We start from the raw sequence: 17,044 nt of genomic DNA, 5'->3' as shown, positions 1-17,044 counted from the left end.
AGAATCACAGGCCTAAAGCAGATGCCCTATGCTGACCATCTAAAAAAACTCCAGCTATACTCTGTGGCATATCATCTACTCAGAGGCGATCTCTGCTTAACATACAAGGCCATGTCAAACCCTGAGCTGTTGGACATGCTCCACTTAAAGAAATCCCAATCCCTCAGAGCTGCATGCTCCAGGAATCTAAACCTTGTCATCACAATGAACAAAACATGCTGGAGGGATAGGTTCCTGACCCAGAGACTCCCCATACTCTGGAATAGACTGCCCATATATGTCAAGCAGAGCACCTCCTTGGCCCTCTTCAAAAGGAACCCTGACGATTGGATGGGAGATAGGAAATTCACCCCTGGGATCACGTCAGTCGCCCTTCTAGACAGGGGTCCAGGGAAGTAAATATTGTGGGAAGAAATATCCAGGGAATTGTTATGGCTTGGCTTGTATAGGCCTTAGGGCCGATAGCCTAGTACCATCCTATGAACCTATAAGATGTCACCGCTGTTTTCAGGATTAATTTAAGTCTTCTAAAGTATTCTTTACTAAGTTTTATTCGCATTTGTTCATGTTTTATTGTTGATCCTTCATTAATTCCCAAGTATTTATACACTCCCTCTTGCTCAAGTTATTTTATATCACATTCTTGTCCCAAACTGATGTTTTCTTGGTGCTGCAGTTTTCCTGCTTTAAATGTTGCTTTTGCACATTTATCAAGACTAAATGACATTCTTATACCATCTGAAAAGTTTTGACAACTTGCAGTTGTGCTTTCAGTTCCCTATCTGATGAACTATACAGTTTTAAATCACTGACAAAGAGAAGATGAGAGGTCTTTACACTTTGTTGTTTTGTAGGAGCCAAATTGTAGCCATGGCCTAATCTTTTAAGTAGACAGCTTAATGGGTTATGGGAAAGACAGAATAGCAGCGGTGACAAAGAGTCACCCTGGAACATTCCCCCTTTGGACTTTTATCCCTGGGATAATAATTTCTCCCTTATCATGGCTTAATTGCAAAGTGGTCTGCCACTGTTTCATGGTCACTATAATGCAGTCATTCAGTGTAGGGCATATCTTATACATTTTAAGCACTCTTTTATTCATAAATGTGGGATATTATCAAATCTTTTTTGCCATACTTAGATTCTCCCCCTTTTTACAGTTCTCTATTATGACTTTATTTAACAACAAATGATCCTTTGTTCTGTATGACTTTCTTTTATTGCCCTTTTGTTCTACTGCAATAATTGAGTTTTCTTCTAAATTACTATAAACTCTGTCGGCTTCAATTCCTGTGTACAGTTTTATGTCGTTGGAAGGCAAGTTTATTGCTCTATAATTTTTAGGGTAGCTTGCAGGTTCACTCTTAAGTAGGAGCATTGTTTTTCCTGTTGTTAGCCAGGTTGGTGTCTGTTCAGGATGCACATACAAATAGTTCTTACTCATGGCTAAATCCTCATGTAAAGATATTAATACTTTTAACCAAAAGTTAGGTACTGCATCTAGGCCTGGGGTTTTCCAGTTAGAGGCTTTTCTTAACTTTGTTTCAATCTCTCTGGTTGTTATTTTATCCCATTTCATATCCTGTACCTTTAAACTTCTTATTCTTTCTTTTACTTCTTCTATCCGTTTAGCATCTTTGTTATGTGCCACAGGATATTCATAGATACTTCTCCAAAATGTATCTACTTCCTCTTTCTTTGGTGGTGTTTCAATTCCTTTTGCCTTGTTTCTTAATTTTCTACAAAACTTTTTTGGGTCATCAATAAATTGCTTATTTTGTACATTTCCTTTATATTTATCTGTGTATCTTCTAAGTTTTTCCACCTGTGCTGAGATTTTTAGTTTATTTGCAATAGTGCATGATAGATCCTGATCTGTTCTAATACTGTACATTGCTTTTATCATGTCTATCTTTCTAAGTATTTTTGTTTATCTGTTCCATCTTTTATACTGTTCTAACAGTGACACTTCTTGTCTTAATTGCTTTATAGTTTTCTCTATTTGATACTTCCATGATGGTATTTGATTTCTCCCCTTCCTTTCACTCACTACCCTGTGTTCTTGTGGTAGAATTTTATCAGCAATTAATTTAGCTGCACAGTAATATATCCTGTTTACTTCTGTTATATCACATGGATCTCTACAAACAGTCCTAATTACTGTGTTCATTTGTTTTATCAACTTCTGACTTTTGGGGTGTTATTGACCTTCGGCATTCTATTTCTTTCATTAAGATTAATATGTCTATTTATCTCTATTAAATCAAGTAACTCTTCTCTTAGCTCATTTTCTTCTAAACTGAGGGCACATTTTTTGTTCTCCATTTCCTGCGGGCATTCTATAGAAAGTTCTATTGCATCTTCTTGTGGCACATTCTCTTCAATTTCATCCTGTGCCATCCATTGCTCTGTCATATGGGAACTCACTGGCCTATCACTCCTCAACATTGACTGCGTCAAAAGTTTTCATAGTTTCCTGATCGTTCCCTTGCTGTCAAGCTTCAAATGAATGTTTATACTGGTTTCCTGTAGAAGGCTTCAAAATATCTTCATATAGCACCTGACTAATTGCTCCCTGTTCCACTAGTTTCTCCTTAATTTGGATATCTATTGCTCTATCCTGTTGTGGTGCTTTCCGGATTAGATTTTCTACACTGAATCCTTCACTTCGGAGGTACTCCATAACCTCAGTTTCTGTTTCTTTAACTTCTCCATTGCTAATCTCTTTTTCTACTTTTCCTATTAGTCTACTTATTTGTATTGTAAAGTTTTCCATGTCCGGATTCCTTTGCCTGTATTTCTCTTGAAATATCTTTGGTGCTGCTCTTTTTGTATTGGTTAGTTTTGCTTTCTCCTTTACATAAATATCACACCATATTAAATCTCTTTTCCTTTCCCTGTCCATATTTCTTCTTCAGATGTCTCCTGATCTTCCTGTTTCTCCTTATATTGGGGACTCATTCCATCATGCTGTGATGTAACCTGTGCTAAACCTTCTACACCAAATCCTTCACTTTGCAGACATTCCATAACTTCAACTTTTATTTATTTTTTTAACCTCTACTTTACTAATCTTCTTTTCTACATTCCCTCTGTGATATTATTTTTTTTATTGTGAAATTTTCCATATCTGGATGCCTTTGCCTGTATTTCTCTTCGAGTATCTTTGGTGCTTTCTTCTTTATATTTATTAATTTGGCTTTTACCTTTGCATAAATATTGCACCATGTCAAATCTCTCTTTCTTTCCCATGTCCATATTTCTTTTTTATACTTTTCAAAATCTCTAGGTTTTGTTGTTTATATTTTTGCACTTCCTCAGATGCTTCTTTTTTCCAAACAGATCAAAGTTCCATTGTCTATATACTGTTTTCCACAAATCTGTTTTATTAATGAGCACACATTTTTATTTGAATCTTCTGGCAGTTTTTTTTTTGTGGAAGTATTTTTCTTTCCTCTAATTTCTCTCTTCATTTTTTTGTATATCTTGTGTCTGGAAATTCTGGGCTTTTTGCATAATAGTAACACTACATAATTTCTTTCTTACCCTCAATTGCCCATTCTATTGTCTTTATGGCTCGTCTTTGGCCTATCAGTTTTTGTGATTTTTCTGGACTACTACTTCCTTCTACAATGGGGGCCATCCTCCCCCTGGGCTGGCCCCACTGTAGGGATGTTTCCATATTTTCAAGATTCTACACTGTCATCTTTTACAGTCCTGGCACCAATGTGCCTACCAGGATTGGGTACTTTTTTATCCTGGGTCTTGTGCACCCAGTTATCTTTTTTAATTTTTGACCTACTTCTGTCCATGATGTATGCTATATAAATACAGTCTATATATCAGCGACATCTTGGTGAGATTTTGTGAAAATCAGGGTCCACCTCGTGAAGTTACTCACCAAGACTTGAGGATGAATTCAGTTTCAGCACTACTACCTTTCTTTGATTGCTAATTTATCATCTCTCCATTCGGACCCCTCTCCCTGTGTGACTGTTGTCATTCTCCTTAAGGATATAATTCAAAGAAGTTTTAATGAAATAAAGCAAGTGTGCTTCTGCTGGTCATATTAGCTAAGCCACTCTGTCCACCTCTAATCATTTCTGTCATACTTTACATCTGGGCAATGCACATCTGTAATCATTGTTTTATTTTTGTATTTATTTTTTTAGAAACTGGACACAGACTACAACTGAGGCCGTACCTGTAAATAGTCATATATGATCGGTGCTCTGCCCCATAAACAAACAAAAATAAAACAGATAAATAAAATAAAGTATGCTTCTATACAAGCATAGACTTAGCATTTAACTTTACCTTAAGAAAAAATATATAAACATTGTGTAAAAGTTAAAGGCAGCTTTTGAGAACCAATGCCCATTAAAATGTATTGAATATTCCATACATGTAGGTGTTAAAAATGATTGGTGTTTTGAGTTTCACATTTTATGAAATGTAGTTTTTTAAGATAGTGATGCTTATGTTTTGCTACAATAAATTATTTTATCCATTCTCCAGTTACCCACTTTCTCCTAATCACTACTAAATTTATGATAAAGCAGGTAATGTGGATATCAACAAATAATGAAAACGGTTCCCTGTTTAATGACATCTTATTATATAGTAATAAGACACAGCCAGCCATTCCATACTCAGGCAATGAGGTAACCATTTAAGCATTTTCTTCTAATAATCACAGCAGTTGGGTTGGTACGTGTGGCTGTAAATGATGGCAGTAATTTAAAACACATTACTACTGTGGTCATAATAGTAATTTGAAAGGGCTGTGTGTCTGTGAAAGTGTGCAACATAAACAATATATTACTGTGGACATTTTTTTCATTTTCTTTGCAGTCATGGAACTGGTCGTTAAAAGCAGCAATGGTTATTGCTTTAATTGTTACATGCAGACATACTTATCTTCATGGATATTTTTTATGTTTTTGTTTTGCAGGAATTTTATTTTTTAATTAGAGGACAACCAATTCTTACTTTAGATACCTTATCAGCCATACATATGTTGCTCCCCATTTTCAAGTCCAATTTTTTAGTATAAAATTTTCGACTTACAATGAACATATACAGGATGTTAAAACATTAACTCTCTACAAATTGTAGTTATCTGCAAATTTAGTTATCTTCCCATTGTAAAATATTTTAGATGTCTATTTTTTTGTAAAACATTGCAAACTGTGGATATCAGCAAATCCTAACATACTAAAAATTATGTCTTAATACCGTAAAACACTGTAAATGCCTGATGAGTAAACTGCGATTTACTGTAAATACATACGAACTACCAACAACGTACATACACAGGGTCTATACTACCATATCGAATGGTTAGAATGTCGAATGCTCATATGAGTGAACACGCACAAGAACAAACTTTTTTTTTTGTGGTCGTGGTACAGTGAGGATTAGAATATGGGTCTACTTTAGGACCTCTAAAGTTTCATAGCTTGAATGCATATGGATCGAACCATATGCATCGAATTATGAAACAATCGAAGTCCGAAAAAAAAATTACACACAAAAAAAGAATGTAAACTAGTGTAGGCAGGGGGGCAAGCCCGCCTGCTCCCCCCACCCCCCCCCCGCTACTAAAATATACCAACTCCAAGATCGCATTACATTGAAGTAAATGGAAATCTCCACCTACATATTCGATATTCTCGGACTTCGAGCACATAAAGTAGACCCTTAGAATATTTGCCCTTTTCTCACTGTAGTGTGACCTCGGAGTTGAAATATATATTTAGCGGGAGGGGGGGTGTGGGGGGCACAGCCCCCACAATAGCAAGTTCATTCTCATGTGTTTTCGCTCATATGAGCGTTCGACATTCTTACCATTCAATATGGTATTATAGACCCCATACACAGCATCCTCCACTATCTGCAACATGTACATCACGCTCTGTAACATGCAACACATAATGTGTAATGTTTAACAGCACGATGTTAACATGCACAGCATCCTCTATAAAACAGTGTTCTCTGCAACATTAACAGCAGTCTCTGCAATAGCTCCAGCATCCACTGTAATGTAGTACATTCAGTAACGCGCACAGCACTCACTGTAAGATATACAGCAGCTAAGAAACATCTGTACTACCATCTCTAACATGTACAACACCCTAATACATACATTATCTCCTTCAGTACACTCGCATACAACTACAGCAACATGCACAGTACCTTCTGTATCACGTACATCATCTTCTGTATACAATGTATATATAGCACTCTCTGTAACACATCCACTCGCTGTGCTGTCTAACATGTAAAGCATTCTCTGAAACACATATCCTTGGTTCCATGTCACATGTACTGCACCTTCTAGAACATATTCACTGACTCAGTACCATGCAACATGTACGACATTCTCTGTAACAGATTGTTCTTTATACTACATCTAGCTCCCTCAGCAACACGTACAGCACCATCTGTAACACGTGCAACAACCTCCACAACACATGAAGTACCCAATTTAAAATATACAACAGTCACAGTCAGACACAAAGCAACCTGCACGACACACACAACTGTATTGTACAAAATACAACACCATCGTAACAGATAAAGCACTCTTCCTACCATGTAGTCTCTGTAATGGATACCCCATTCTCCATAACAAGGAGAACACTCTCTAGTTGTATATTCAGCACTTTCTGTAATGTTTATCACCCTCTTTATGGTGTACAACACCTTCTGCACCACATAAAGCACCATCCATAACACATAGAGGACCACCTGCAATATGTACAACACTCCCTCTAATATATACAGTAACAGTGCCCTCTGTAACATGTACAAAAAAAATGGCAGAATGTCCTCTGTAGACTACTACCGCTCACACAGATAACTGAATATATTAAGGTAAAAAATAAGCCATTAAATACTGAAATAAGCATAGAAATGCAGACAGAATGTACATTTCATATGCCAAAACTTTCAGCAATGTAGACCAAAGGAAAAATAGCATTGCATTCCTCTTGGATTACTGGTTCAATATGACATTTTGCATTACAGGAACATCGCACTTACCCACGCTTTCTGCATCATCCTGCATCTCCTTGTCATCAACGTGGATCTTCACTCCAGATCTGGGAGTGAATTTAGAAACCTTCACCTCTGATAGTATGTTAATGATAGAAGCTCTGTCTGTGTCCCACTGGATACCATATGTTTCAGCGAACAGCTTGGCAGTTGTAACTATGTAATCCAGATGAAGTATCTAAATCAAAGAGAAAAACATGGATTAGTAATTAAACATTCCCATAATATCTGCAGTAATACAGTGTCAGGACAGGCATTGACATTCCCTGTCTTTAAGTCCTCAGACCCTCTACAACCCTCATCTCTAAGAATGGAGTTATAGTTTGGAAGGAAAGATAATATGTCTGTCAAAATACAGAGGAAATTCAAATGCACAAGGGATGCAAAAAAGGTATTGTTTTGTGTAAGGGAAGAGTTATGAGTGTTGCTTATTTAAAGTACATTGTGTCGCTTATTTAAAGTATATCATGAGTATCGCTTATTTAAAGTACATTTTATCACTTATTTAAAGTACATCATGAGTCTCACTTATTTAAAGTACATTGTATCACTTATTTAAAGGATATCATGAGTATCGCTTATTTAAAGTACATTGTATCACTTATTTAATGTATATCATGAGTATCACTTATTTAAAGTACATTCTATCACTTAAAGTACATCCTGAGTGTCGCTTACATAAAGTATATCACGAGTATTGCTTATTTATAGTATATTGTATAATCAAGTGGTAGGGACATGAGCATATTAAATAGGCTACACAGCAGTTATCTAATATCAGAGTAGGGTTCAAAGTTATGTTTCTTTTGTTTGTTTATTTTTTACTAGCCAAAGGATATGACCAGTGGCTCCCCTTCTTGCACCCAGTTTACCCATTTGTTCCTCCATCGGTCAAGAGATCTTTGCCCCATTCATTCCTTGGTGGAGTCAAAAGTCAGGTGTTATAGAGTGGGCCAGTCTACAGAGCATGTGGACTACCCATCTTCACTCCAGCAGCAGCCTTGTGAGCTCTGATACAGCTTCCTAAGGAGGTCCATATGCAACCTTCCATTCAATGGTTAGTGGCACAACAGGTAGCATACCCATCTTTGGTGCTGGAAGACCAGAAGGTTGTGGGTTCTGTTCCCACTTCAGGTGACTGAACTTCTGACACTGCAGTGCAGCATGAGGGGGGGTGCTTTATTCCTGAGTGTATCATCCTTTGAATGAGAAGTTAAACTAAGGCCCCATCTTCTTCAGTTGGTGGTAGTTCTGGTGGATATAAAAGATCCCATGGCATCTACTGAAAAAAAGTAGGAGACGTTCCCCGAAGCCCTGGCAAAATTTCACCTAGTGGTATAAATACCACCTCAGGTCCCCCCTGAAAAGAAGCCCCAAACCTAATGCAACTAACCCAGTCAACAAAGGATAAATAAAATAAAAAAAGGCATGCTGTTTCCACAGCAAGCTTGCTTAGTTCTTAATGTTGCAATGACTGCCATTGCAGCAAACCAAGCTGCATCCCTTTCCCCATGATGGATGGGGTGGCATCAGACACTCACTCCTCTCATCCCCTGCCTGGTCTCTCCAGTGTTGGGGCCACTAGTGAAACATGGGTTGTCTGAGGTACAGTCAGGCCTTTATTTCTTTGCACCATGGAGACAGATACGGTTTCAAAGTTATATTTTATATCCAAAAAATGTGGTATTACAATAATGTGATGTATACTGTTATTTCTGTGTGCACATATTTAATACTGTTTTGCACTTGTACTGCAATGAAAGAAATGGGGTCTAGATTATTTAATCATAACCCCTACAACCCCCAAATAAACTACTGATCAAAAACATGATGGCTGATGCCAGAATGAAGCATTTGGTTGCCTGTAGTTCAAAGACCACACAGTTTCTTTAAGCAAACTGCATCACTTATTATAATGAACCTTTGAGGTCACTCAGCCCACACAGTGTCTTTAAGTGAGCTGTACGTGACACCCGTCTCACCCTGCTTAATATACTAAAACAATAAGTAAAAAGGTCACACAGGAAAACCAATTGGTTAAAAAAACACAAAAAGAAAAATCTGGCAAAGCTAGAATTTCTACTGTGTGATACCTTAAACCTCTTGTATCAGAGGCAACATGGGATATATATGCACATTACCCTTTAAGGATATCAGGTGTTTCAGCTAAGTAAAAGAAAAAGTCATGGAGATTCAGAATTGCCATTTAGCTGAAACATCTGATATCTTTAAAGGGTAATTTGCATATATATATCATATTGCCTCTGATACAAGAGATTTCAGGTATCACACATTAGAAATTCTAGCTTTGCTAGATTTTTCTTTTTGTGTTTTTTAACCAACTGGTTTTCCTGTGTGACTTTTACTCATTGATTTAGTTTGTTAGTTGGGATATTTTGTAGATACCCTAATGTTTAGGGTCTATATTGAATCAGCGAATACTTAAAAAAGCGAACGCTGATTCATCGACCCTATGTAAGCGAAAGCTTACAATCCTGAACACCCGGAAAAGCGATTTTTTTCCCAGGGAAAAAAATCACTGGGACAGTTTTGGGAGTTTGCCATTTCCTCCACTGTGGTGCGATCTTGGAGTTGGTATATTTAAGTAGGGGAGTGTGGGAGGCGAAGCCCCCCACATTATATAGTGTTTTAAGATTTTTTTTTTTTTTTGTGAAACAGCGATTTTTATTTCCCTGGGAAAAAAATTGCTATTCCGAGAGTTCAGGATTGTAAGCTTTCGCTTACATAGGGTCAATGAATCAGTATTCGCTGATTCAATATCGACCCAATGTTTATGGACATCAGTTGGGCATGACAACCCTGTGTTTCCAAAAGCTAAACATTCCTCTTATGCTGTGCTGATCATGCCATAAGAAGGCAGAGTCATGCGTGTCCACAGCTAGAGGGTTTGGCTTTATTGGCCTGAAATTGTCCATAAACAGACTTAAAAGAAAAAGTCATGGCCATTCAGAAGTGCCATTTAGTTGAAACACCTGATATCCTTAAATGGTAATTTGCATATATATCCTATGCTGCCTTTGATACAAGAGATTTAAGGTATCACAGAGTAATAATCTAGCTTTGCTAGATTTTTCTTTTTTTTTTGTTTATTAACCCTACTTAATATAGGGAGAACTGGGGAAAGTTAAGGTTCTTGGTCAGTTATGTTATCAGCTGACAGTGTATTTCAAGCACTGTGACTTATGATGACATATCCTATTCCCGCCAAAACATCTCAATTTACTATGAAACATATCCTACAACTACTAGCTGCTGTTGTTAATATTGCTCATGTTCATGGTCAGTACTGAAAAGGGTCCAATGTATTCAAAATATTTTAGACTGGCCACTTAGAATGAAAGTGCCCCCTCATGGATCTCACTACTGAGCTTTGCTAGAAATTAATGCTTTTTATTTCTTGTATTCAGTTATATGCAATGTTGTCATGAGGTTCTCCTCATATATACGCAAACATTCTATACGTATCTTAACATCGGATCTGCCCTGGTGATTTTGTGTCCATCATCTTTCGAACTAAGAGTAGCAGGAATTAACCTGGCTCACAAAACTTTCCCATACTCCCTTGCATTGAACCCATAATCCTTAGCACCTAAGACATTCTCCAGATGTCTGATAGTTTGCAAAACATTAGGTATACAAAACAAGAATTCATAAGATTGAATTCACATTCTAGAGGCAAGCTCGATGGTTCTTATCAGAACCCTTGTCTTGGGGAAAGGACTTCAAAGGAACGAAAGATTGGTGACAGATATGAAACTTCCAATGCATTTTAATGATTGCAGACAGTACATAACTTTTGAATTTGTTACTGATAGTTTCAACTCCTTCATATCTAGGCCATACTCCCAAGACTTTCTTCTTGGATTCAGGCTTATAGGTTGTGTCATATTTCCCTGTAAGGACAACTGTTTGGGGACACATGGCCGAATCACAACTGTGCTGAAAAAACAAATGGCTGTGGCAAATTCACTGCATGCAGAAGCATATGGCATTATGCTTATAGCTTTAATAACACTGTGCAGGGCAGAAACAATGTCCATGGCCTCATGTGACCCTAAAGACAGCAGACGGTATGGCAGGCACCAACAGCAGAATGCTGGTGGGCATATCAGTGGCAGAGAAAATGCAGTGTTGTGTGGGCAGTATCTTTATTAATTTGTTAGGGGAAGTGATGACTGGGTGCTGTGCTTGGTGTACAGTGCATGCTTATATAGCTCTAACCTGTAGAACTGTGCAACAACATAGAGGAAATCCTGCACACTGCTAAAGTCATGTGTGCTCTGGCATGTTTTACATGATGCTCCTTATAAAGAATGACTCTCCTATGGAGAATAACAGACATTCCCCTGAGCAGTGATTCTTTGTGGACATCCATTAAACTCTTTTCTTGCTGAAGCACTGTAAGAAGTTGCATGAGCTGTACAGTAGGCCATCACAATAATGCTTTCAGACACTGGTGTCAAGTTTCCACATAACTGCTCATCCAAGTAAGAGCCAGACCGGATAGGTCGCGCACATTTCAGTTTGCCCCTGCAATAGCTTATTTCAGCTGTGAGCACAGTGCTGCAAGCTCTTCTGTACCTACAATGAATTTGCCACAGCCACATGTGTTTGCAGCAGAACTGCAATTCAGCCATATGTCCCTAGTCAACTGCACCCACAAAGAGATGTCTACCAGTCTGTAAGTCTGGCCCAAGTGGTTCCTCATGCTAGAATACCCCAGGCAATGGGTCCAAAAGTGGACTTCAACATGGAAATCATAAGCTGCTCATAATGTCTTGCAAAGGAGTCCATGGATACCCACATAGCAGCCACCAAAGTGCCATCCATAAAACTATTCCTGAAAAAGGTTTGTGAGGATACAGAAATCAGGTAAGGATTTGCCATAGGTTTAGTAATAGAACTTTATACAATGTGAAAATGAATGAATAAGGGTGCTCATCCTTATGGACCTTGCTCACTCCAAATAAAATCTGAGTTGCCTATGAACATCATGAAATAAAACAGATATTCCCCACAACTGTCATAAATAGCGAAGAACCGTGGAATGTTAATTTACTGACTCATATTAGCCTTGGGAGCAATATTTTGCATAAAGGAATAATGTGTGTTCATGGATACATCTTGTTAAACATTTAAGATAAACATGCAAGGCCTGCAACTCTAATGTCTTCCAGACTGAGATGACTATAACAAACAAAAGAGTTTTCCACGTGAGATATTTCAATTCAGCTAAGAAAATGGTTCAAAAGGAGAAGAGTTACCTTTTCCAGACCACAAGTCTTGTTGGAAAGCAGGAGATTGGAAGGGGGCAGTAGGAGAAATGTGCCTTTTATGAAGGTTTTGCAAACATTTAATGAGGCTAAAGAGGTAGAATTTGCACCAAGGAGAAAGTCTGATAGGGCCTCCAAGTGCACCTTTACAGACGAGAAACTAATGCCTGGCTGAAAAATCTAAGACACATATTCTAAGAAGTTAGGGACAAGAGACATGAATGGATCAAGTCCTCTAATGGTGGTCCGCACACAGAAATGGTTGCACTTGCTGTGATATGCCTTCTTTGCACCGGGCAGCTGGACAGCAATAAGGAAAAGGACTGCCCTGTGTGGTTATGAAGGTTCGATGCCCATCACTGGAACTGTAGAAATCATGAAGTTGATTTCAGGGGTGAATATCTGGATGAGGCTTGATGAACTGTGAGAGAGAAGAATCTCTTTTGGCTTAAGATGGATAGGTTATGTCCAAAAAGTGAGCCCAGAGCAGATGGAACTAAACTTGCCAAAGCCAAAATGAATGACTTTGCCTTTGAGATTCTTTGCCTTCTTTAGGAATTTTGAGATACTGGGGAGTGGGAAAAGGCATACAGAGGTCCTGAAGGTCACTTCTGGATACATGCAGCCCTAGGGCATCCTCTTAAGGGAAGAATAAGAGAAAATATGCTACTGCATTTACAGACTGACAGAGATGTAAACAAACTGCAGCAAGGGTTCCCTCTGCAATGGAGTGGTATGCACCTTTCCAGGCACCTGCAGCAGTTGGAGAAACCACAAAGGTTCCTCACAAGGAAACTTCTGGGTCTTCAGCATTTGCCCTATGTGGATCAACTGAAGTCACTGTCACCTTATTCTGTTTCATATAGACTGCTCAGAGGCAATCTCTGCCATGCATATAGGGCAATCTCTGACCCTGCTTTATTGGAAATGCCGCATATCAGCAAGTCAAATGGTACACTGGTTACTCACTCTAAAGACTTTAACCTGGTATGTGACATTAATAGAACCTGCTTGAGGGACAGATTTGTCTCCCAGAGATTACCACACCTTTGGAACAGACTCCCACTTCATGTCAAACAGAGCACCTCACGAGCCCTCTTCAAACTCAGTCTGGACAATTAGATGGGCAACCGTAAATTCACCCCAGAGGTTCCACCTGTATCCCTCTTGGACATGGGCATTAGGTGCTAATCATGAAAACAAGGGTAGAACTTGGCTAGGTTTGTAAGGGCCTTATATCCAGTAGCCTAGTAACTTCCTATGAACAGAGTCCAAGCTATCAACTGGTTGAGGGATCAATGGTGAAACCTCAGCAGACTGTGACTGACCTGAAATGGGAAGGCAAAATCCTATTCCAATACACTCATGGCCTCTTAAAAAGGGCTCAGAGAGAAAGCAGACCTGGAACACCTGTAAGGTGAGGACAGGTCTCATTTCCAGATTCTCCTTGGTCATCCATGTGCCTTGGACCACCTATTCTAAACAATGCAAGGAAATTAAGAAAGGGGGGAGCATGAAGATGACAGTCCCATGACGGAATGGCAAAACAGGCGAAAGGTAAAAGCAGAATGATTTATGAAGACCTGTGGAGGAGTGGAGGAAGCTACAAAGAAGCAGATAAGGAAAGGAATAAAAAGGTGACAGACTAGGGAAGCTGAACACAGACAAGTCCTCAAAATGACATCACAGATACAGAAAATGCATGGGGTCAAAGGTCAGATAGAAAGAGTGCTGCACAGACATGAAACATATGTTCTGGGAATGTACCTAGGCACAACAGTTTGGACAGAGGTCTTGGAAATATGGAAGAGGATATATGGAGAAGAGAGGGAAAGCCCTGGAAATTTTACATGAGCGATATAGAGAATGAAGAGTGAGGTTGGCAGGAAAAAAGAAATGTGGCCAACGTGACTAGTGGTGATATAAGTGAAGAGTGCGACAGCCAGAAACTGGACAACAAGGGGCAAGTGGTAAAAATGAAAGAGATTCCTAGACACTGTATGCAGAAATAAAAATCAGAAGAAAACGAAAGGGGTGGGAGAAGAATAAGGGAGGAATGAAAGGAGATAAGTTACTGCCATCCAAAGGGGGGGGGGGTGAAAGTAAGTAGAATAGCAATGAAAAGCAGCGAACCTCTGGTATAAAACAAGGGAGTAAACCATGCATGAGGATTGTTTAATGAGTTGATGTTAACTGCAGAAAATACCTGGGACCACATCAGCTGTATCACAAAGAATCCCTGCCACATCTTCTTATAGTCCAGCTGGACAGCTATATACCTATGGGTCCCAACTGGATGCTGAGGAAGAGGGCTGCTTCTGGAAACAAAGCTGTGGCTCAGATGCGCTCATTGAAATACTGTCAGCAACTATGAGGTTGTCAGTACCTACACCCCCCTCATGAACTTACCACACATCCTCAAAAGCCTTCCATCTCAGAGGTACTTAAGAAAATTCTCTCTATAAACCACAAAGACCTCCAAGATGAAGGACAGGCCGATCAATCCCTTCAGCCTCGTAGTTACACACCAGCTACATATACATAACCATCCAGAATAAACAGTGAAATAACAGGTCACTCAGCCTGCAGGCTAAGCAAGGAAAGGGTTAGTGAGTTGTCTCTCGGGTGCCAAACAGCACTCAACTCTCTTTACCCCAGATACACAACACAGCTGGCGAACACGTGGGAGAAAATTATTTGAGACTCACATACTTTGATTACACTGAATGAGACAGACAGAAATGATGAAACTTTCTGAATATATGTCCGAGGCTGGTATAAAACTAGCTTTGGGCAGGATCCTCGATCTCTAAAAATGATGCAACAATAGAAACATAAGATGAGTGATTTCAATAACTGGCTTTGCTATCAGTATCATTCTGGGAGGGTTCAGTATCATTCTGGGAGGGTTCAGAGTGTGTGTGTGTGTGTGTGTGTGTGTGTGTGTGTGTGTGTGTGTGTGTGTGTGTGTGTGTGTGTGTGTGTGTGTGTGTGTGTGTATATCAGCTTGGAAAGACATGGCTGACAGTTCTACAATTTTGCCAGGGGTGGTCTACATCTCCCTGCACAGGGCTTTTGTATACTGGCCAAACGTACCCCACAGTAGCTTTTTTGTAGACAATGTTTGTCTCCTCCAGCTACAAACCTAGTCAGACAAAATCAGAACTGTATAAAGGAAGCAATGCTTAATGCTAAAAGCCTAAATAGGAAACTGCACTCTTTACAAACCTTCTTAACCTTAGAAAATGTTGATGTCTGCACCATCATTGAAACATAATTCCAATCTAGCAATAACTTATCTTTCATACCAGGACTGAATGCCTAGCACTCATTCAGACCCAGCTCTGGAAATGACTGTGGTATAGGTGGTGATGTACTCACATTCCTAAGAAATCCCATCACTTTAAGACTTACATGAGAAGAGAACGACCTTGAGCTCCTTCACATCTGGTTACTAACAGTAAGATCTCTTACCATAGCCTAGCTGACTACACAATCCCTACTATGACATGCACAGATCATGAGGCATACTTAAACTAGATCCGCAATATTCTTTAGGAGGACTTCAGCTATCCATCCATAAACTGGGAAAATTACACTACTACAAATAAGTATGCACAACACTTCCTAGATTTCATCAATGTAAACTCTTTAGATCAGATACTGCATTCTCCAACCAACTGCTCAAAAACACTGGCTCTGGTTCTCATAAACATAGCCTGATTATTATCTACAACCATATAACAAAGATAGAATAAAACTGCAGGACCAAACCACACCACAACACAGTAATATACATCGAGTTTTTCATCAAGCTTTTCATGAGAGTACTTATCATACAATTCCTTTTGAGCATTAAATATAGCGGAGGTCAATCTACATTCTTTAGGTTTGAAGAAGTCAATAAGTAACTGTAAGTAGCCAAAACTGAGATTCAAATTAAGTTGCTGCCATTTAGCTAGAAGTTCATTATATAAGTCTCCGTGTGTGGGCATTTTTAATATACGAAGCTCACAAGTTATCACACGTAATTTCAAGCAAGCCTCAAAGTGGTACCTCTGTGCTTTTCCAGTCTCAGTACATCCTTTCTAAGCATAGTCAGGTCATAATCCCTCATAGTTTCAGATGTTATATTGACTGTTAACTCAGTCAATAAAAGTGGATTTTCACCTTGTTCAACAAATGAACTCAGTCTATTGTGGCCTCTCCTCAGAGCTGCATTAGTCTTAGGAACATAGTCCAGTTCAAGTCCTACATTATTCCCTTCAGCCATGGTTCCACTCTGCCCACAAATAATGAAAATAACCCAAAAAAAACAAGTAAGGCGGTGCAGATAAATGGTCCACCAGAAAAGTAACCAAATAACAAAGATAAAATAAAACTGCAGGACCAAACCAAAGTTATCCAATCACTAGTCAGATAAGATCACTATTCACTACTATTTACCATGAGTACCAAACCCAATTTGCCCTGAGGATGTAGCACACATACTAGCATATAGTTACTCAGTCTTTAACACACATCATAGTGTCTGGACCGACCTCCAGATCATCCTGGATTAGGTTCTAAGGGCATTGACAAAGTCACAAACACTAGTTGTTTGAGTCCAAACTGCCTGGTTGCTTTCCATCAATAAGCTTTAGCAGCCTTACTGGTAAAGTACTGGAACACATCAATATGGAACTCATAAT

General features: G+C 38.9%; 1 protein-coding gene across 2 annotated transcripts in view; it reads right to left on the bottom strand.

Moving 5' to 3' along the window:
* The window catches only part of LOC122807796 (ubiquitin-like modifier-activating enzyme 1), a 2,541,412-nt gene that overhangs the window by 1,272,450 nt on the left and 1,251,918 nt on the right, over nt 1-17,044 (bottom strand). For both annotated transcript variants that reach the window (XM_044078854.1, XM_044078853.1), the window contains exon 19: nt 7,048-7,237. In XM_044078854.1, coding sequence (XP_043934789.1) covers nt 7,048-7,237 — 190 coding nt within the window. The remainder of the gene's footprint in view (nt 1-7,047; nt 7,238-17,044) is intronic.

This window comes from Protopterus annectens, chromosome 7.part1, assembly GCF_019279795.1.
Source record: "Protopterus annectens isolate FY-2018-M chromosome 7.part1, PAN1.0, whole genome shotgun sequence".
NCBI lineage: Eukaryota > Metazoa > Chordata > Ceratodontiformes > Protopteridae > Protopterus > Protopterus annectens.
This window is presented reverse-complemented; position numbering and strand designations above follow the sequence as displayed.